Source organism: Bubalus bubalis, chromosome 2 (assembly GCF_019923935.1).
Source record: "Bubalus bubalis isolate 160015118507 breed Murrah chromosome 2, NDDB_SH_1, whole genome shotgun sequence".
NCBI classification, from domain to species: domain Eukaryota; kingdom Metazoa; phylum Chordata; class Mammalia; order Artiodactyla; family Bovidae; genus Bubalus; species Bubalus bubalis.
In genome coordinates, this window is record NC_059158.1 from 53,337,693 (window position 1) to 53,359,511 (window position 21,819).

Genomic DNA, 21,819 nt, shown 5'->3' on the forward strand with positions numbered 1-21,819 from the left:
TTAAATGGCTTTGTCTTTGACATTTAAAATATCCACCTCTAATAAGGATCTGAGCACCAGTTTTATTATCCCAACATTACCCATCTACTTTCTGAGATTTTCCCTAAGCCAGGACAGACCAATGGTTATTCCCTTCCCAGTGGCTAAATGGGTCACCCCACTGTCTCCTCCAACACCAACAGCAGCCTTGGGTGGTGCCAGGAACACCCAGGGGCTCAACCACACCAGCCAACTGCCTATCAGGACAGTATCTCACCGGTGATCAACAAGATAGTTTTCCAGCTTTCAATAAAGTATTAACAGATATGAGATAAAAGCCAGCTTTGTTAAGAGCAAAGGTTCTTGTAGTTCAATTTTATCACAAACAAAGCTCTCTGAGGTCATGAAGGTTATCCAGGAAGAAAGCCCCAAATCCACTCTGGTCAGGTCACATAGGTTCGTCTGGCACCCCAAAGACCACATCTGCCTGAGGGCCCTGCAGCTGGCCAGTCAGTGAGATAGGAGGCTGCCGGGCAGAGACAGACAAGCTGCACTGTCGGGGCAGTGAGCCCCTCCACGGGCTCCCCTGCAGCCTGGGCTGCTGAGCTAGCAGGCAGTTGGACCAGGCAGTGGCGCTCCCTGCCTCCCCCACCGGTGATTTGCAAGATCCTGGTATTGCAGGAGAACCAAGGTGCACGGGGCTCACAGCGCTGTCACCCCCTACCCAGCTCTCCCACCCTTGCACACCTGCTCTTGGTTGAAAGGCAGGTTTGTTCTGTTGGAAACAATCAGGTTCTGGTTGGGCTTCCCACCTTCTCCCACTTGGGGAAGGCAGATCTGATCCTTACCAGTAATTTCCAACTTGATTTCCCTTAAGTGACCTAGGGCTGACACTGCCCCTCCCTGTACGCCCCAGAGGGACGCCGTGCTCACCCGGGGAGCCGTACTCATGTCGCGGCAGCCGGCAGACCTTGGGCATCACCTCCATCAGCGTCTTCACATACTGTAGGATTGTGCCTTGCAGCTGTGAGAGATGGTCTGTGTCAACCACCAGCCACATTACCCTGCAGGCTGTCGGTGCGATGGAGACTTTTGAAAACAAATTTGTTAGTAAAATGCACGGTAATGACCCAGGACTGAGAATCACTTTGGCTGGAAAGGAAATCTCACACATGGAAGGAAAGCAACCTCAATGGGAGTGGGCAGCCCCTCGCCACACAGGAACTGGGTGCAGAATCCTCCCTCCAACCCTGGGAAGGAAGCCCACCAGAGGGAAACATACCAGGCTTTTGACCACCTTCAGCAGCTCTTCCATGACCACTGCAATGCCCTGGTAGCCAAGCAGCCGGCAAATGACCTGGAAGTGCGGGGGCCCCACAAAGTTCCGGTAGCTCCCATAGATGCTCGAATAGGCCAGGTTTAAAGCCTAGGGGCAGAGAACATTAGTGCTTGATGAAGCTGCCCAGTCTTCAGTGTAGCCCCATGCACACATGAAAATGAAGAATCCACATCTACATGCATTAGCACACAGTGGATCCAGAGAACCTGTCAGACTGCCCTTCATTGGTATCTATGTTTTCAACCTGAAGACATGGAAACAAGCTCACTAAAACAGAAGGAAGAAAACAAAACCATTTGGTCTTCCAACATCTATTAAACTGCCAGTCCTACAGAAGATATTTTGAGGTCCTGGAATGAGAAATGAATGTATCTGAGAAGCTCACTGCTGCCCCCGTATTACTGCTCCCCGTCTCCTAAAGGAGACGCTTGGCAATAGGTTCTGATGGGACAGTGGGTACCAGGGAGCTGGAGACCGCAGCCCCCGCATGGTGGGCAGGCAAGAAAGGTAGGCAGGGTAGTTTCTGGTAAGATCAGGCCTCAAGTTTGTCTAAGGACGCAGGCGCACACCCATCGCGGCAACTCCTCATGTTAAGCATTCAGTGCTATGTTAAGCATTCACTCTCAGCACTTCTTTAGCTGCACCCTGCAAATTCTGATTTACTTCCTTTGAGACTTCCTCTTGCCCTAAGGAACACTTAGAAATATGTTAATTTCAGCGTCTGGAGATTTTCTTGTCATCTCTTTGTTACTGATTTCAAGTTTGAGTTCACTGTGGTCAGATAACACTCTGTAATATTTTGATTCTTTGAATTCTGTTGAGGTTGTTTTAATGCCCAGTATATGCCGAGGTTGCTTTAATGCCCAGGATATGGTCTATCTTGAGAATGCTCCATGGGTACTTGAAAAGAATGTGTGTTCTGCTATTGTTGGGTGAAGTGTTCTACACGTGTCCATGAGATCCTGTTGGTTGATGGTGTTCATTCTTCTTTGTTGCTGATTTTCTGTATACTTATTCTTTTGATTACTAAGTGAGAGGAAAGTTGACCTCCCCAACTACAACTATGGAGTTGTTCATTTCTCCTTTCACTTATATCAGTTTTTGCTTCAAGTATTTTGAAACTGTTGTTTGCATTTCAGATTGCTATATCTTCTTGGTTGCTTGACCTTCTTCTCATTATGTTATGTCCCTCCCTCTTTGCCCCTGATGTGTGGTACATCTTTTTCCATCCTTTTACTTTTAATTTACTTATATCATTGACTTGAAGTGAATTTCTTATGCAGTCATACTTTTTAATCCACAGTCAATCTCTGCCTTTGAACTGTCTTTAGACTACTTACATATAATACATTTACAAATAATGCAATTATCGATTTTTAAGTAGGCTCTTTCTTCTTCTCTTCCTGTGGGTCACTTAGACATTTTCTGGAATTCTGTTGTGACGTAACTGTGGTATTTTTGAGAGCATCTCTTTGCACAGGTCTTTCAGTGATGTTCCAAGTTTTACATTATATGTGAGTTAATCTATGAGCTTCCCTGGTGGTTCAGATAGTAAAGAATCTGCCTGCAATGCAGGAGAGCCAGGTTCGATCCCTGGGTTGGGAAATCCCCTGGAGAAGGGGATGGCTACCTAATCCAGTATTCTTGCCTGGAGAATTTCATGAACAGAGGATGTAATGTATATGTTATATTATACATTATGTAAGTTATAGGTTATAGAAGTTACCACTTTTGAATGAAGTGTTTTAGGATTTATCCTTTTAGGTCTCTGTATTCTTTCCCCTTCCCCTCTTATAATTGTCTTAAATATTTCCTCTACAGACACAGAGAACTACATCAGGACAAGAAGATTCTGAAGACCTGGACTAGCAAGTCTGGTTGTTCAGCTCTGAATGAATATCCTCAGGAGCTGTTGTTGTTCAGTTGCTAAGTAGTGTCCAACTCTTTGTGACCCCATCGAGTGTAGCACGCCAGGCTTCCGTGTCCTTCACTATCTCTGAGAGTTTGCTCAAATTCATGTCTACTGGTGCCATCTAACTGTCTCGTCCTCTGCCTCTGTCTCATACCCTCCTTTTGCCTTCAATCTTTCCAAGCATCAAGGTCTTTTCCAATGAGTCAGCCTCTTCACATCAGGTGACCAAAGTGTTGGACCTTAATCTTCAGCATCAGTCCTTCCAATGAATATTTAGGGTTGGTTTCCTTTAGGATCTCCTTGCAGTCCAAGGGAATCTCAAGAGTCTTCTCCAGCACCGCAGTTCAAAAGAATCAATAGTTCAGCGCTCAGCCTTCTTTATGGTCCAACTCATATTTGTACATAACTACTGGAAAAACCATAGCTTTAACTATATGGACTTTTTTCGGCAAAGTGATGTCTCTGCTTTTTAATGTGCTGTCTAGATTTGTCATAGCTTTCCTTCCAAGGAGAAAGCGTGAAACCTCTCATCAGTCATCAACTCTCAGGGGATCATTCTATCCTCAAGGCTTATGGAGGCTGTTCTAGGTGTTTCCTTTTTCGCCTGAGCAATGAACTCTACATTCTGAGCCATGGACATCTAGAATCTCACTGCCTCTCAAAAGAACCTGTTCTAGAGTGACTACACTTGAACCAAAAGGAAAACTAGGATATCACACCTTGTTTCTTATATGAGTAGAAAGCTGGAAACCTACTGACATGTAAAATCAGGCTTTTCCTGGCTCTGTTCCTGGAGGCTGGCTTTTCCTGGAGCGCCAGAGATTGGTGGCACAACCTGCATTTTTCTTTTCTTTTTTTGGCTGCAACACCTGGCATGTGGGATCCTAGTTCCCTGATCAGGGATTGAACCAGTGCTCTCTGCAGTGGAAGCGCAGTCTTAACCACTGGACCACCAGGGAAGTCCCAGAACTTTCTCTCTGCTCTTTTCTGATGTGGATTCCAGAAGTAGTCATCCTCATGGAATAAATGACAATAATAAATATCCCATCAAAAAAAAACCAGGGTTTTGTGACAATGACATGTGTTCTATCTGCTTTGCATCACATAAAATGTGTCTCTGATAGTCGTGAACTGTCCCAGAAGAGGGATACTCAAATACTTCCGGCTATAGTAAAAGCACATTAAAAAATAAATACATTCCCTATTCTTCACAATGTTTAAAGTATAAGCCCTGTTAATTTTACCAGTGATGATGTACAGTAAACTTACTCTCCTGAAGTATTGTTTTCATTATACTGGCAAGTGGAAAATTATAGTTAGAAAGTTGCATTCCACTTGAAATGTTTGAGACAGCTGCTAAATAATTTCCTGTGTGTTACTTCCTAATGTTATGGTGCAGGTCTGTTTTGTTTCTCATCCTGCATATTGCATATTCTCCCCACCCCATCTCCTTCAATACACCCAAACTGTACAGTTAGTGTTTATGTACAGGAACACTCCTTGGGAGGCAAGTGTTGAAGATGGCAGAGGATCAATTTGGCAAAGAAGCTGGATCTGTTACTCGCCACTTTGAAAAAAACCTACTCAAGCAAAAACACCTATGTGATTCCTCTTCTAGGAAGCCTGATTCTTCTTGTCTTCTGCTCACCTTTGTTGTTGTTGTTCAGTCATGAAATCATGTCTGACTCTCTACAACCCCATGGACTGACTGTAGTTCACCAGTCTCCTCTGCCCTCTACTTATCTCCTGAAATTTGCACAAATTCATGTCCATTGAATCGGTGATGCTAGAATTATGTCAGAATCACACTGTTGTTGCTATGTTGCTTCCAACTCTTTGTGACTTCATGGACTGCAGCACACCAGGCTCCTCTGTCCTCCACTATGTCCTGGAGTTTGCTCAAATTAATATCCATTGAAATGGTGATGCTCTCTGACCATCTCATCCTCTGTTGCCCCTTTCTCCTCCTGCCTTCAATCTTTCCCAGCATCAGGGTCTTTTCCAATGAGTTGGCTCTTCACATCAGGTGGCCAAAGTATTGGATCTTCAGCTTCAGTATCAGTCCTTCCAATGAATATTAAGGGTTGATTTCCTTTAGGACTGACTGGTTTGATCTTCTTGCAGTCCAGGCGAATCACATAGCATGTTAAAGTCTGAGAGCACCGCTGTAGAATTGTTTCACACAGATATATCTTCTTTTTCCTGAATTTGCCCCAAACAAAGCATGGCAGTGTCATTTCATTACCCAAAGACAATGACACCATCCTGAATCTATTTGAAACTTGTGAGTTCAGCTCACTGGCACTAAAGATAATCAAGCTATTATTCCTGATTTCATCTTTGGCATCTGAACATACTCTCGTCAGCAAGGGGTGGCCGTGGACTGGTTTCCAAGGTTGGGAGGGAGTGCAAACATGAGCACAGTTTTGTTGTTTAGTCACTAAGTTGTGTCTGACTCTTTTGTGACTCCCATGGACTACAGCCCACCAGGTTCCTCGTTCCATGGAATTTCACCGGCAAGAAAACTGGAGCGGGCTGCCACTTCCTTTTCTAGAAATTTCTATCTTAATCACCAAAGTTTCTAGTTCTGTCTTCAAAAATTACATAAAACTTCTTTTAGTTCCAAGGGGGTTAAACGCTGTATTTTAATTCCAAAAGGAGGTGCATTAGAGGACTTATTCTTGTCCTTTTAAAGTTATCCACTTCATGCCCTTACCAAGTGGTGGAGGAGCAAGGCTGAACCCACACATGAGCCCAAACTGTATTATCTACCCCTTTCCAAGGTGGAAACACTGCTGCACATCTGAGTTCCACTACATCTGCAGTGAGAGGATGGAAATGAAAGGCTCACACTCTAAAGAGGCTTCCAACCTCCCAATTTAAAGGGTGGGCTGGATACCCAGCTTCACCCCACCAGCAGCTCAGACACCATGACAATGCTTTCCTGGGCAGTCCCAGAGCATGGACGTCACCTGGGCGTGGGGAAGAGGCAGAGTCTTGGGCCTCATGTCCCACCCCACCCATCACCTGTCCTACCTGCACAGCTGCTCAGCAGCAGTACTGAGCAGGGGGCTTTCATCTCTAACCCCCCAGGCCTGAACCTGTGAGGTAGGTGCTGTGGTCAGTTAAGTCTGCTGCCATGCTTTTTATGATGATGATGTATTATTGCCCCTGTAACATACTTCACTTTGTACTTGTCTGACTTATTTCCTTAGGAGTCTGACTTCCTACAAGTGAGAATATTTAAATACTGATGAATACAGACAGCCTCCTAGGATTCTGTGTACTCCTACAGCCACACTTAAGGCAGCACTACATTACAATTTAGAAAGGTGCTAACTGAAGGATACAATCATGTTTCGTATGTGGCATGATGTGTGTGTGTACTTAGTCACTCAGTCATGTCTTTGCTACTCTATGGACTGTAGCCTGCCAGGCTTCTCTGTCCATGGGATTCTCCAACATAAGAATACTGGAGTGGGTTGCCATTTTTTCCTCCAGAGGATTTTCCCAACCAAGAGCTCAAACCTGCATCTCCTGCATTGGCAGGCAGATTCTTTACCACTGAGCCACCTGGAAAGCCCTATGTGGCATACATTTAAATTATTGCAACTAAACTGATTCAAACTAAACTTCAAAATACACTTTACTGTGAACTTAAAAATCATAATATAATATAAATAGAAAAGAACTTACCTTTGATCCATGCAAATACTGAGGTTGTGCGTTTGGCTGTTTATCTCGTTGAAATTCTTGAGAAAATGGTAATACTGTCCGAACAAATCTAAACAAGATTTTAAAAGAGAAAGAAAATCAAAAATTTAATGGTACTTCTTTAAAATTGAGAACTTTTCTATTACTCATCAATTAACTCTTTCTGCCAATTAATCATCACATAGGAAATCAAAACCCATATTAGGAATGAGCTATAAATACTCTGAAGTTTGATAAATGTACTCAAAGTTCAAAGAAACAGAGTGAGAACACCAGGGCCCTTCTAGAACATAAAGAGAGTCTCCAGAGTGGGCGCCAGAGCCATTTCAGGCCTCATTCATCTTCTAAAAAGGGGCCTGTGGACACAGCAATGATGCCAGGGGACAGCAGTCGGAAGGCAGATTTGGGCAGTGATGTGGTCACTTAGGTCACTAGGTACGAACTAACAGAAGATGAGTCCAAAAACACACTTGCAGAGCCAAGAGACTGTGGCTTCATAATGGATTAGGAGCCACTGAAAATGAAACAGTTGGATCTTAAAGCAGAAATATCAAAATTGACTAAGTTTCATCAGAAGGGTTCATTTAAACATATTAAACTCTCACAAAGAAGCATGATAAAAAACAAGTCATAGATACTAAAAAACTATAGTCATCAAGACAGTATGGAACTGGCACAAAAACAGAAATATAGACCAATGGAACAAGATGGAAAGCCCAGAAATAAACCCATGCACCTATGGGTACCTTATTTTTGACAAAGGAAGCAAGAATATACAATGGGGCAAAGACAGCCTCTTCAATAAATGTGGCTGGGAAAACTGGACAGTTACATGGAAAAGAATGAAATTAGGACACTTCCTAACACCATATACATAGATAAACTCAAAATGGATTAAAGACCTAAATGTAAGACCAGAAACTATAAAACTCCTAGAGGAAAACATAGGCAGAACACTCAATGACATAAATCAAAGCAAGATCCTCTATGACTCATCTCCTAGAGTAATGGAAATAAAAACAAAAGTAAGCAAGTGGGACCTGATTAAACTTAAAAGCTTTTGCACAGCAAAGGAAAGTATAAGCAAGGTTAAAAGACAACCCTCAGAATGGGAGAAAACAATAGCAGATGAAACAACTGACAAAGGATTAATTTCCAAAATATATGAGCAGCTCATACAACTCAATACCAGAAAAACAAACAACCCAATCAAAAAGTGGGGAAAAGACCTAAACAGACATTTCTCCAAAGAAGACATACAGATGGCTAACAAACACATGAAAAGATGCTCACCATCACTCATTATTAGAGAAATGCAAATCAAAACTACAATGAGATATCACCTCATGCCAATCAGATGGCCATCATCAAAAAGTCTACAAACAATAAATGCTGGAGAGGGTGTGGAGAAAAGGGAACGCTCTTGCACTGTTGGTTGGGATGTAAATTTATACAGCCACTATGGAAGATGGTATGGAGATTCCTTAAAAAACTAGGAATAAAACCACCATATGACCCAGAAATCCCACTCCTAGACATAAACCCTGAGGAAACCAAAACTGAAAAAGACACATGTATCCCACTGTTCATTACAGCACTATTTACAACAGCTAGAACATGGAAGCAGATGTCCTAGATGACCATCGACAGATGAACGGATAAAGAAGTTGTGGTACATATACACAAAGGAATATTAGCCATAAAAAGCAATGTATTTGAGTCAGTTCTGATGAGGTGGATGAACCTAGAGCCTATTATACAGAGTGAAGTACGTCAGAGAGAGAAAAATAAATATCATATACTAACATATATATATGTAATCTAGAAAAATGATACTGAAGAATTTATTTGCAGGGGAGCAATGGAGAAACAGACATAGGGAATAGACTTATGGACATGAGGAGAGGGGAGGAGAAGGTGAGATATATGGAGACAGTAACATGGAAATTTTGTTACTTTGTTTCACAGAAACATGTAAAATTTGCTGTATGTCTCAGGAAACTCAAAACAGGGGCTCTGTATCAACTTAGACAGGTAGGATGGGGAGGGGGATGGGAGAGGGCTTCAAGAGGGAGGGGATATATGTATATCTATGGCTGATTCACATTGAGGTTTGACAGAAAACAACAAATTCTGTAAAGTAATTATCCTTCAACTAAAATATAAATTTTTTTGAAAGTCATGGATTTGTTAATTATTAAATTCTAAGAACCTGATTAACATATAAAAAGAGTGTAACTGTCAAAACACTAACAGCTCATGAAACAAACACTTGCAACCAACGGGAGGAGCAGCCTGTGGCTCTGAGCACATTGACGTGGAAACACCACGGTGTGGAGTGGCTGGATTTTGTCCTTAACTTTTAAAGAATGCTGAATTTTGCGGGGTAGATGGTCTGTTAGGGTGTAAAGTAGCCACTGGGCTTGCCAGGTAGCTCAGCTGGTAAAGAATCCACTTACAACTCAGGGGACCCCAGTTCGATTCCTGGGTCAGGAAGTTCCCCTGGAGAAGAGATAGGCTACCCATTCCAGTATTCTTGGGCTTCCCTGGTGGCTGAGACGGTAAAAAATCCATCTGAGGGACTTCCCTGGTAGTTCAGTGGCTAAGACTCCAGGCTCCCAATTCAGGGGCCCCAAGTTCAATCCCTGGTCAGGGAACTAGATCCCACATGCTGCAACCAAGACCTGGTGCAGTCAAATAAAGAAATAAATAAATATTAAAAAAAAAAATCCACCTGAAATGTGGGAGACCTGGGTTGGGAAGATCCTCTGGAGGGCATGGCAACCTACTCCAGTATTCTTGCCTGGAGAATCCCCATGGACAGAGGAGCCTGGTGGGCTAGAGTCCATAGGGTCACAAAGAGTCGGACACGACTGAGTGACTAAGCACGGCACACAGAGTAGTCACTAGCCTAGTGCTGGCACTAAGACAGGCCCTGCTGGCAACTCTGTCGAATGCCTGAGTATCCAGGGAGCTTCCCCACTCTTACAGGCAGCTCAAATGACTCCTAGTCCCGGTGAGCTCTGGAAACAATTCCATCTTCAGTTCCCTGGCAGCTGTTCTTCTACCAGCCTTGTGGCGTTCCACTCAGCTCACACAGTTTAATACTCAAGAATGGGGACTTCCCTGGTGGTCCAGTGGTTACCACCCTGTGCTACCGTTGCAGCAGATACAGGTTACATAGGTGGTCAGGGAACTAAGATCCTGAATGCTGTGGGTACAGCCAAAAAAAAAACCCACCAAACCAACATGCGCGCGCACACACACACACACACAAAACACAAAATACATATTCAAGCAAAGACTGGGCTTCCTGGTGGCTCAGGTGATAAAGAATCTGCCTGTAATGCAGGACACCTGGGTTTTATCCCTGGGTTGGAAGATCCCCTGGAGAAGGAAATGGCAACCCACACCAGTATTCTTGCCTGGAGAATCCCATGGACAGAGGATTCTGGGAGGCTATAGTCCATGGGGTCGCACAGAGTCTGGACATGACTGAGTGACCAACAGACACAAAGCGCTCCTAAGCTGGTGTCAGGAGCTCTTCCTCTGATATCGCTCTCCTCTCCCATACTCTGCCGTGCACATCCAGCCATCTCAGCTTCTTTGTCTCCTCCACCAAGCAAGACCTCCAAAGTGCTTTCAGGTAGGAAGCCAAGGAGCCACACAGCTCCATCCTTCATTTCCTTTCCCTCCAGGAAACATCTGATGAAAACAGTTGTTTCATAAATGCTGTCCAGTTTTCCACTTGTTTAAGGTGAAAGAGTAAATTCAAACCCTGTTACTCCATTATCTCAAATAACTTTTAAACACCACATTTTGATTATACACATTTCTCAATCTAAAGACAAAAAAATGGAAACAAGCGCTGAATTCTAGTTAATAGGTTTGTGCTTCACAGTCAGAAAGTTAAGTAATTCTGAAACTACTTTCTTCATGTCCCGGAATTAAGCAAATGAATAAATACATTAAGAATGACAAAATAAGAATTCTCAATATAGAAGGAAGTTAAAAAATGGAAATGAAGCCTGTGTCATTGACCTGGAATTGAAAACAAAGCTGTGAAAATTCATGGTTTCAATATAGAGAGAGCTAGGTACAAGTAACATGTGAGTGAACTGAAAGTCACTCAGTCACGTCCGACTCTTTGCGACCCCGTGGACTATACAGTCCATGGAATTCTCCAGGCCAGAATACAGGAGTGGGTAGTCTTTCCCTTCTCCAGGGGATCTTCCCAACCCAGGGATTGGACCCAGGTCTCCCGCATCGCAGGCAGATTCTTTACCAGCTGAGCCACAAGGAAAGCCGAATAAGTAGTATGCGTGCATGCTAAGTCTCTTCAGTCATGTCTGACTCTTTGTGACCCTATGGACTGTAGCCTGCCAGGCTCCTCTCTCCATGGGAGTCTCCAGGCATAGAATACTGGAGTGGGTTGCCATGCTCTCCTCCAGGGGATCTTCCCAACCAAAGGACTGAACCTGTGTCTCTTATATCTCTTGCATTAGCAGGCAGGTTCCTTAACCACTAGCACCACCTGGGAAGCCTGGATACAAGTAGACACACACATACACATTATGGGTTTGTGTCCCCCTGGAAGATAACTTGAAGTCTGAATTACTAGAACCTCAGAATGTGCTCTTATTCAGAAACACGGTTGTTGCAGATGTAATTAATTAAAATGAAGTCATGCTAGAGCAGAGTGAGCCCTTAATTCAATGTAACATGACTCATTTCCTCACAGAAGAGGGGAGAGACATGTGAGGAAAATGCCACAGGTGAACAAAGATGGAGACTGGAGCCGTGCAGCTGCAGGCCAAGGCGGCTTGCTACACCAGAGGCAGGAGAAACCAAGAGAGGGCCCCAACCGGCCTCAGAGGGAGCACAGCCCTGCCGGCACCTTGGTTTTGGACGTTTTGCATCCAGAACTGTGAGAGAATACCTTTCTGTTGTTTTAAGCCCCCCAGTTTGTGATAACTTGCTCTGCAGCCCCAGGAATCTGGTACAGCACAGGTGCGAGTCCTTCCCAGCTCCGACCACTGAAAGGAGGTGAGAACAAGGACACCCCAGCAGCAGTGAGTACATCTAACACTCAGACTTTGCTTAATTTTAAAATATTCTCCATGAAAAGGAGTCACTGACTCACAGATTACAAGAATAAAGAAGGATAATTCTAAGATGAACCTGGGACTTCTTGTGTTACACACAATGGAAGGCTTAAGAATCATGGGACAGCCAAGAAGACAGAGAAATGGGGCAGAAGGGGCTCCCACGAGCCAAGACAAGACAGATGTGAGCCACAAAAACTAAAAGCAAGTCATGACAGTAACAGATTATAACCCTGTATTAAAATCCCCACATCCTTACTAATAATAAATAAAAAATGCTAACACGTACAGCAGAATGCCAACGAATAACTACAGATGGAATGACAAGGTTGGAAAATCACCACTGTTCAAACACCACAGAGATAATTATTTGGGTAATTTGGGTAATTTGGCAGGCTACAGTCCGTGGGGTCACAGCGTCGGACAAAACTGAAGTAAGTTAGCATAAGCAGCACCCTAATGAGGGGATGGATGTTACAACAGCCAGTGATGGGACACCCTGTGGTTCACTGCACTCTGGATGCTTCCTCCTCAGCAGTCTTGCTGCCAAACAGGCAGACTCTTCCCAACGGCTGGCTTACTTTGAGGGCTATCATACTGTCAAAATCAGTAGCTGTATAAGTTAAATTTAAGTCACATGTCACCCCATGTGACCTCCCAGAGTCACCAGGCATAAATTATTCAGCAGAAATAAGCAGCAAAATAAGTAGGTATGACAAGAAACAAATGGAGTGTGGATTTCCTGCAAGCAGCTCTCAGAAAACCCTCAGTATAGAATTAAGATACTGGATGGCATAGTTTTGTCTGTCTTCTCAGGTTTCCACATGCAAGGTGGAGATATAAAATCCTATTTTTTACTGTCTTTTCCAGATAATGAAGCTCTAGGGGATCTACTAGAAGACTGTTAAAAATACAGAAGTAATTGGCTTTGCCTATGATAAGAAAGGTGAAGGCCACCAGAGCTGCTCTGGTGAAGATGGTATCTCTGAACTGCACACGGGTTTCTGGGCCCAAGAAGGCTGATGTCACTTTATGCTGGCCCCTGCCAGACTGCAGCTCCTATGCATGTGAAACTGTATTTCCTTGTGATCACCAAGCCTGTTGAAGGCAGCATAGTCTTCAAGAGCCTGGGGCAGAGCCGCGTATCAGCACCTCCTGGGAGGCAGGAACACACACCGCCAAGTGAAGGCAGCCTCCACTTGAGGCTGTTCACATGAGCTCTCACATGGGACGGGCCAAGGGGACTGAGGGCAGAGGGGCCTCAAGTCAGTTCATACACCCTGTGCTGCAGCGTCCTCCACACCGACAGCTCTACAGCCTGAAGCTGGCCCCACTTCCTGACCTGAGTCCTGGCAACCTTGTCTCTGATAACAAGACTCCTGCTGCTACCAGGACATACGGCCTGGCTGACGGCTTGTTCCCCAGAATCAGCCTCCATCAGGCGAGGGTACCCACGTGAGCCCAGCTGGGCAAGCAAGGCCTCAGCGTAGATCTCTTTTCCTAACTTCACACTCACCGCTCATCATGCCTGGAGGGTTTTCAGAAAACGCAGTGACTCAACAGCAGGGTTTACATGAATTTCCACCATCAGGTAAGTTTCACTTGACCCCCCCACCGCCCCCCCAGCCCTTTCACACAGCTCCTGTTGTTTCTGAGCCCTCAACCCGCTGGGCTGGCCACAACAGGCCAGTGCTGTACACACACAGTGCAGGGGCACAAAGGGGGTCCAGGGAACATCTTCAACTGTTCCTTTTGCAAGATCTTTGGGAATTCTTTAAAGGGCTACAAAATGCTAGATGATCAAAAATGCAATCTAAAATAAAGAAAAAAATTAAAACTCCTTATGTTGCCTGATTCTAACCCTCCCGCCCCCGCCCCCACTGTAACATATTTTCTCAGTTTGTCTATAACAGGGTTCTGATGCATTTCACTTTGGGAGATGCCAGTTCTAAGCACTAGGCAAAATAATTTTAGGGACATAATGAAAGTGAAAGTTGCTCAGTTGTGTCCAACTCTTTGTGACTCTATGGACTATACAGTCCATGGAATTTTCTAGGCCAGAATACTGGAGTAGGGAGCCGTTCCCTTCTCCAGGGGATCTTCCCAACCTAAGGATCAAACCCAGGTCTCCCACATTGCAGGCAGATTCTTTACCAGCTGAGCCCCAAGGGATGCCCAAGAATGCTGGAGTGGGGAGCCCATCCCTTCTCCAGGGGCAGACAGATTCTTTACCAGCTGATCCCCAAGGGAAGCCCAAGAATGCTGGAGTGGGGAGTCCGTCCCTTCTCCAGAGGCAGGCAGATTCTTTACCAGCTGAGCCCAAAGGGAAGCCCAAGAATGCTGGAGTGGGGAGCCATCCTTTCCCCAGGGGCGGGCAGATTCTTTACCAGCTGAGCCCCAAGGGAAGCCTGTTAACAGACACAACAGAAACTAACTCCCAAAGTTCCAAACGGACCAACCAAAGCAAAGAAGAGCTTGTAAATGGCCATTAATTAGATTTTCAAATGCACAATAAGCATGTATGCACCCTCATGAGCATAGAATACCCCTCATTGTGACATATGATGTGAAAAAAAGAATGTGAATTTAACAGTATGCCTCCATTTCTGCCAAATAAAAACTACACATGTATATTTGCCTGTATGGCAAAAACTCTAAAAGACAGACATTTTACAAGGGAAATCTCTAGGGATTTAATTATTTTCCCCATTATATCCCATACACACATACACACACACAAACACACACATGACTTCCAGCTTTCCCACAATTATGATGCATTACTTGTGTAATAAAAATATTTTTCTAGTTAATTCCAACCCTAAAAGAAACTTAAGTTTGGTTTCAGTGGATTGCACCCAGTTGGGCACAGGGCCCCTGACCCGAGGCGGCCAACCACGGCTCCTTCACCAGTGGCTCTCGTGGCCATGGCCACATGCCCCCTGCTGCTACATGGGGTTGAGACGATGGCCCTAAGGGCACACCTCCATGGACCAGCAACAGGCCTGTATTCCCACAAGGAAACCAAGCCTGGTGTCCGAAACAGACAATGGCAACAGCAGGTATGGTCACGCCGAAGGAGGGCCTCCCTTCTGCCCTTGGGGTTGAACCTCAGCACCCCGGATTAAGACACAAAAATCTAGGATGAAAAGTCAGTAGTGATTAAGCTGACACTTAATGGGATGGGATGTTCAGATGCAGTAGGGAAGCAAAGTAAAAGCAAAAGACATTTGCTTTAAAAAAGTGGTCATCACGCTCAAACACACATAGTCTCTCACACACACCCTCATTCGCCCTCACTCCTATTTCTCACACCACCCACGTTTTCTCTTTCACACACACACACGTTCCCATGTGTCCCTGGCATGTGCTGACATAGCAGAAATGAAGCTCTGCACAGAGCTGGAAGTAACACAGGACCATCCCCGGATGCAGATGTACCCTGAGGCTGGACCACGTGACACTGCAGCCAGCAGCCACGCCGCTACCCAGCAGGCCACTCTGTGCATTCAACACAGTAGTGAAATGGTAGATGGGTGGAGGGAGGCTAACTGGACCCTCACGTGCTCCAGCACCCCAGAATGGAAGCATGGAAAGTGTCGAGTCAGCCAGCACATCCCAAAATCAGCAGACGTAAAAGCATGGAGGTGGTGTAGATCCAGCAACTGCACCACAGATTTGACCCTGGGCCCCACGGGAGTGCCCTCGATAGGAACCCTGACCTGCATGTGTTCTGCACATGGAAGCCATGACCACAGAACCAAGGGCTGGCCCTGGGCTGCACTGTTTAGAGGAGATCACAAGGGCCTGCATATCCTGGACACGGGGAAAGACGGGCCCAGAGACCATCCTTTCTTGACGCCCAATGACGGGGCACCAGGGCTGTGAGGCGACACGCTTACCGGTTGGTGGAGCCATTGTAGCAGTAGTTGGGCAGGAAGTCATAGTTGAGCTCCCAGAAGACATGGAGGGTGATTCTCCCGTAGGGTGCAGACACGTTGTGGTTGGCCTCCCGGAACATGGCATCAAAGCTGTCCAGAGTGAGGTACTTGCTCAGCAGCTTGTGTGTCATGCGGTTGATTTCTAAGAGGCCATCCAGCTCCTACGGGACCACAAAGTCAGGCACGTGAGAAGAGTCAGGTATGGCATGGTGGCCTCCACCCTCCACACGGGCAGGGCCGTGGTGGGGGCTGGAGGCGGATGGAGCAGGACAGGACACAGACAGGAAGGCGCTGCACCGAGGTGGGGTCAGCATATGAGGCCAAGGACCCACGTGGTGGGGGTCTGCAGGGAGCCAGCGTGAGGACCTCCACCCGTGGCAAAGGTCATGAGGAAGGAGGCTCGACATACGCAAAGGTGGGATCGAGCCTCAGGAGTCCCCCTGGAAATTCTCAAGCATCCACCCCCAAAACCCAGAGCCTGCCTACTTTACTGCTTTGTGCTCTCACCTCTGACTTTAGTGGGGGCTGTCCCCCACCACCATCTCGCTCTCTCTGATAAAGAGTTAACTTACAGCTCCAGTTAATAAGTTCCTGGGCATTAGGAGTGTTTAAATCCAAACCCCTTAGATGGCTCTCTAACTCGCCTGACAAGTTTACTCGGACACCTACAGCTATGCATACAATTGTTTACAGTCTCCCAGCCTCTAGAGGCATGGGAAGCTTAAGATATTCAAATAGCTTAGAGCCTCTCAGAGAGTTAGAAACTGTCAGAATAAAACTAGTAAAGCATTTCATTGATGAGCCAATGCTTGCTGCCAAGTTTCCACATCCCCTGTATTGTATCCTTGAATGTGTATTAATTAATATACTTGGTATGCAGACAAAATAAGTAGTGGCCTTGGTGTTAGCAACTTTAGACCCTTAAGGTAATAAATTCTTTCTTTTGTTGTAAACCCACTGCACCTCTGCCCTATAGGAATGCAACTTTATCTAACACCTTTGGAGGATGGCGCCAAACCTTAAAATAATTACTCTTAGAGAAAATAAGTCTTACGGTTGACAAACCTTTGTCAAGAGTCATAAAATGTTAATAGGCCTTCTGGCCAGAAGATGACGTAAATCACCTAAACCATGTATAAGATAAGTTTGCAGAAAGAAACCCTGGTTCAATAAGGATCAAAGACTGCTGACTTTATATGATTTCACATCCCCTATTATCCTCTATGTGCAACTTAGGGTATAAAAGCCCTTGTTGAAAATAAAGCTGCGGGCCTTGCTCACCAAAGCTTGGTCTCCCCATGTCATTCTTCTTTTCACATTCCGGCTGAAGTTTCCATCTGGAGTGTGGAGGTCCTCTGCGACCATTTATTTGCCTGGGCTTCTAAGACCCACTCGAGAAGGTGTCTAAGGTGGGGCACCTTCCGCTATTCGAGAGGGCGCCTGCGGCCTCCGTGGTCAGAGCTAACCTGATGTCACAAATTATACTGATTTTCCGTGTAAACCAAGTTACTCAGCCTCTTTTCTCCGCTGAACTTTCCTACTGAGCTATCCTCATTCTGTTACTCTTTATATCTCTAATTAATATTTAAATAAAGCTATAAGCTATTGTATCCAGTGAACTCGCTGAAGCCGTCTCCCCTTCCAATACCCTAGATCAGCCGGGGCTGGACCTCGGCAGGGGTCTGACAGGTGATGCAAGCTTACTTCTCACACCTAAATTCATCACGCCCTCTCCAGTGTTCTTAAAATGCCCCTCCTTTCCACGGTCGTCCCCCCACAGCCACTGTCCCTTCTCCACGGTAGTGACCCCTACTGGCCGACGCTATCCTCCAAACCCTTCACGGGGCAGAGAACACGGAGACGTGTCCACCGCACTGATGACAGACTGTGTGCGCTCGGGTGTCAGCCTCAGCCAGCTTCCCTGAAACACCTTAGGAAATCCAAAGCTGTGCGGCAACACTGGCAGCACGCGCAGAGGCGGCCTCCTGGGCTCTCACACGGCGCCCTCATAGACCTGCCCGGGTCCGTTCCATCCACTGTGGCAGCCACTGACCACATACGGCAACGAACACGGCTGGCCTGAACCGAGCTGTGCCGTATGTGTGAGATACGTACAGGTTTCAGAAACCAAATGTGAAAACAAAGAATACAAAACATCCACACCAATAAAATTCTTTAACGATTATATGTTAAAATGTTGACTTTTGGATATATTGGGTTAAATAAAATAAAAATAGATTATTAAAATTAATTCCCCCTCTTTCTTTCTCCTTTTCTAATGTGACTACAAGTAAATCTGAAATGGTCTCTGTGACTTGCATTCTGTTTATACTAGTCAAAGACTCCACTGAGGCATGAAAGACCAAGGGCATGAAAACACTATGGCCAAGTCCAAGCCAGGCTGAAGGGAAGGCCACTTTAGGCTTTGCGTCGCAAGACAGCCTGGATCCTAAGGAAGGATGGGGAAGCATGCTCACTCCTGTGGAAGTGCTCTGCTCAGAGGTGGGCCCAGGAGACAACCCCCACCCACTACTGACTTCTAAGGACAAAGAGTTTTCCTGGAGTTATCACAAGTTTATTAGCATGTGCCTGCAGCCATTATTCCTGGAAGACAGATTTGGCAAAAAGATCCTTACGTTGCACCTCCTTTTCTGCCAGCTCAGGTCTGAGGACAACTGGATTTTTCTTTCCCTGATCACTCTGCTCAGATAGCCACAGGACTTTTCCTTTTCTTCAAAAGTCCAATACAACAATGTTCACTACAACGGTCCTTGGTGTTGGCCACTTTAGGTCTGTTTTCCCTGGTATGTGATATTTGCTTCTAATAAGTATTTATACTGTGTTTTTTATTTCATCAAAGTTTTCTTGAAATAGCATTTTTAATGTCTGTTCCATCTCATTGTTTGGTTTTTGTCTTCAGGGGACTCTACGACACGTTATGTTGAATCTTCACTATCTCATCTTCCACATGATTTTCTCTCAAATCCTTTTTGTCTGTCTTTATTTCTTTTTAATTTAAAACTTTTCACCTTTTACTCTTTTACCATATCTTATGCAATAGTGAGATGTAACTATATGTTCTCTGAAGTTGACTTGGAATTGTGAACACTAAGAGCAAATGCCTAGGCAGGCCCAGCTCAGTGAGTGCACACTTTTGGGAGTTCTGTGCAAAAACTTCAGCTATGATCAGGTCAATTCATCAATAATGACGAAAGCAGTAGCAGCTCCAATCCTTGCAACCAGTCCTCCCCCGCGTATGCTGCACCTGAAAGGAGAGTTGCACTTACAACTATTGACGTCAGGTCTTCACTCTCAAATCGCCCAATTGCCAGTTCCAGGGACTTGTACATGGCAGCGGAGACGCGCTGGGTAATCAGACGATTGAGGTCGATGGACCTGCCTAGAAGCTGGGCACAGAGGGTGGAAAGTGTGAGCAACAAAAAACAAACAAGCAAGAGAATATGTATCTACTCCCAGAAAGCTATTCCAAAGGATAAGACAAATAACATACAAAATTTAGATGGTAGTACAATCAAATATCCTATTTTCCTAGAGCTGAAATTCTGCAAGTCAAAGCTGTAAAGCACTTTTTGTAGCATTCATTGCAGCGAATTTGCACTTGTATCAAAGCAGAGATGCCAAGCCTCCTGGAGAACCTGGGCCTGTCACTTAGTGCACCCCTTGTGATGGGTTCAGGGCCACCTCCCAGCACACAGTGGCTTGTGTGTGCCTTACCTCCACTGTGTCACAGGGATGAATAGGAGAAAACCCCTCCATCTCTACTGCAGAGTAGTAACAACAAGGGTATACCTCAGTATTGTTTCAATAACATAAAGATACAGACAAAACCCTGGTGAAAATGCCCCAAAATATGAATGGCGGTTATCTGTGGATTGGAGAAGGGAATGGCAACTCACTCCAGTATTCTTGCCTGGAGAATTCCATGGACAGAGGAGTCTGGAGGGCTATACAGTTCATGGGGCCGCTAAGAGTCAGACATGACTGAGTGACTAACACTATCTGTAGATAGAATGACATGAAACTTTCCCTACAACTTTCTGTATTTTCCTTTTGATTATATATACATATATTATTTTTAAAGAAACAAAACAAGCACTGTATTCTTACTGTTCATGCTGGCCAAGAAAAAGCTCCTCCCCACCACTCTGAAAGTCTTCATCAGTTGTGTCCGACTCTTTGAGACTCCATGTACTAGGTTCCACTGTCCATGGAATTTTCCAGGCAAGAATACTGGAGTGGTTAGGCCATTCCCTTCTCCAGAGTATCTTCCCAATCCAGGGACTGAACCCAGGCCTCCTGAATTACAAGCAGATTCTTTACCACAGAATCTGAGCCACAGCGGTAAAGAATCTGCCTGCAATGCAGGAGATGCAGGTTTGATCCCAGGGTCAGGAAGATCCCCTGGAGGAGGCATGGCAACCCACTCCAGTATTTTTGCCTGGAAAAACCCTATGGACAGAAGAGCCTGGCAAGCTACCGTCCATGGGGTAGCAAAGAGTCGGACACGACTGAAGCTACTGAGCACACCACTGTAACAAGTGCCGAATCTTCTTTCACTCAAGGTCTGGCTTTTGGGCTCCTGGAGAGGACCTGCGCTTGGGCCAAGCCCCCCAGGAGCTGTGCTGGGCAGCCGTCCCTGGTGTGTCAGGTTACCCAGGAGAAACTGTTGCTCTTTAAATTCCCAGCTATTGACAGGGATGTTCCCACAGCCAACACATACTGACATCCATTAAAATCTGAGAAGCTCTAAGGAAAACCCCACGCCCCACGGCCGGCTCCGTATCTCACTGCACCCCGTAGTGGCCTGGCTCACCTGCACGTGCCTCTGCTTCAGCAGTGTCTCATAGCGGTTGGATGGCGGGAGATGGATGGTTGCGCCCTGATTCTTGCATTCTGATCGTAACCGTTTATCAAGAAGCAAACTAGCATGGAGGGAAGAGAGGACAATTTCTCATGCACTATGAATTTTAATGGAAACGTCAGATCAAATTGCCCAAGATTTTGTACCCAAATTGCAAACCACATACTTACCTTCCTGCCATAACCTTATAATATGCAAATATCTGATCTGCCAGCTTATAAACAAATTGGTCAAAACAGAGATTCACCTGAAGAAAAAAAAAAAGCATGCATTGAATTCTGCTTCCCTAGGGACTCCCCTGGCAGTCCAGTGGTTAGGACTCTACGCTTTCACTGCTGAAGGCACAGGTTCCATCCCCGGCAGGGGAATTAAGATCCCACAAGTTGCACTCTCGCCCCAAATTTTGCTTTTCTGAATTAAGATGAAATTTTTTAAAAAACTTAAAAAATTTTTTTGATTGAGCAATTCAACTTCTAAGTATTAATCTAAAGGAAATGGAAACACTAATTCAAGATCTATGCCCCGAAGTTCACTGCAGCACTAGTCACAACAGCCAAGACGCAGAAACAACCTAAGTGTTCCCTGACGGATGAATGGGTAAGGAAGCTGTGGTGTGTACACACACACACAGTGGAATACTGCTCTGCCATAAAAGATAAGAAAACCCTGCCAATGTTCAACAACATACATGGACCTTGAGCGTGCTAGGCTAAGTGAAGTTAAGTCAGACAAAGACAAATACTGCATGATCTCACTTATATGTGGAATCTTAAAAGAATAAAAACAAACTCATAAATTCAATGAACAGATTGGTAGTTGAAGAGGTGAAGCATAGGATAAATGGGTGAAGGTTGTCAAAAGGTACAAACTTCCCGTTATAAAATAAGTTAAGCCCTAGGGATAAAAAAAACCCTAAAACCACAGAACCTCAACCCTTCCACAAAATC

The 21,819-nt window shown here is 45.2% G+C and overlaps 1 protein-coding gene across 1 annotated transcript in view; it reads right to left on the reverse strand.

Annotated features, from left to right (window-relative positions):
• The window catches only part of CYFIP1 (cytoplasmic FMR1 interacting protein 1), a 107,754-nt gene that overhangs the window by 12,612 nt on the left and 73,323 nt on the right, over positions 1 to 21,819 (reverse strand). Inside the window, 7 exon segments of the mRNA XM_025272633.2 lie at positions 913 to 1,003; positions 1,262 to 1,405; positions 6,927 to 7,014; positions 15,952 to 16,151; positions 19,278 to 19,397; positions 20,825 to 20,933; positions 21,043 to 21,119. Of these exon segments, the coding sequence (XP_025128418.1) occupies positions 913 to 1,003; positions 1,262 to 1,405; positions 6,927 to 7,014; positions 15,952 to 16,151; positions 19,278 to 19,397; positions 20,825 to 20,933; positions 21,043 to 21,119 (829 nt within the window).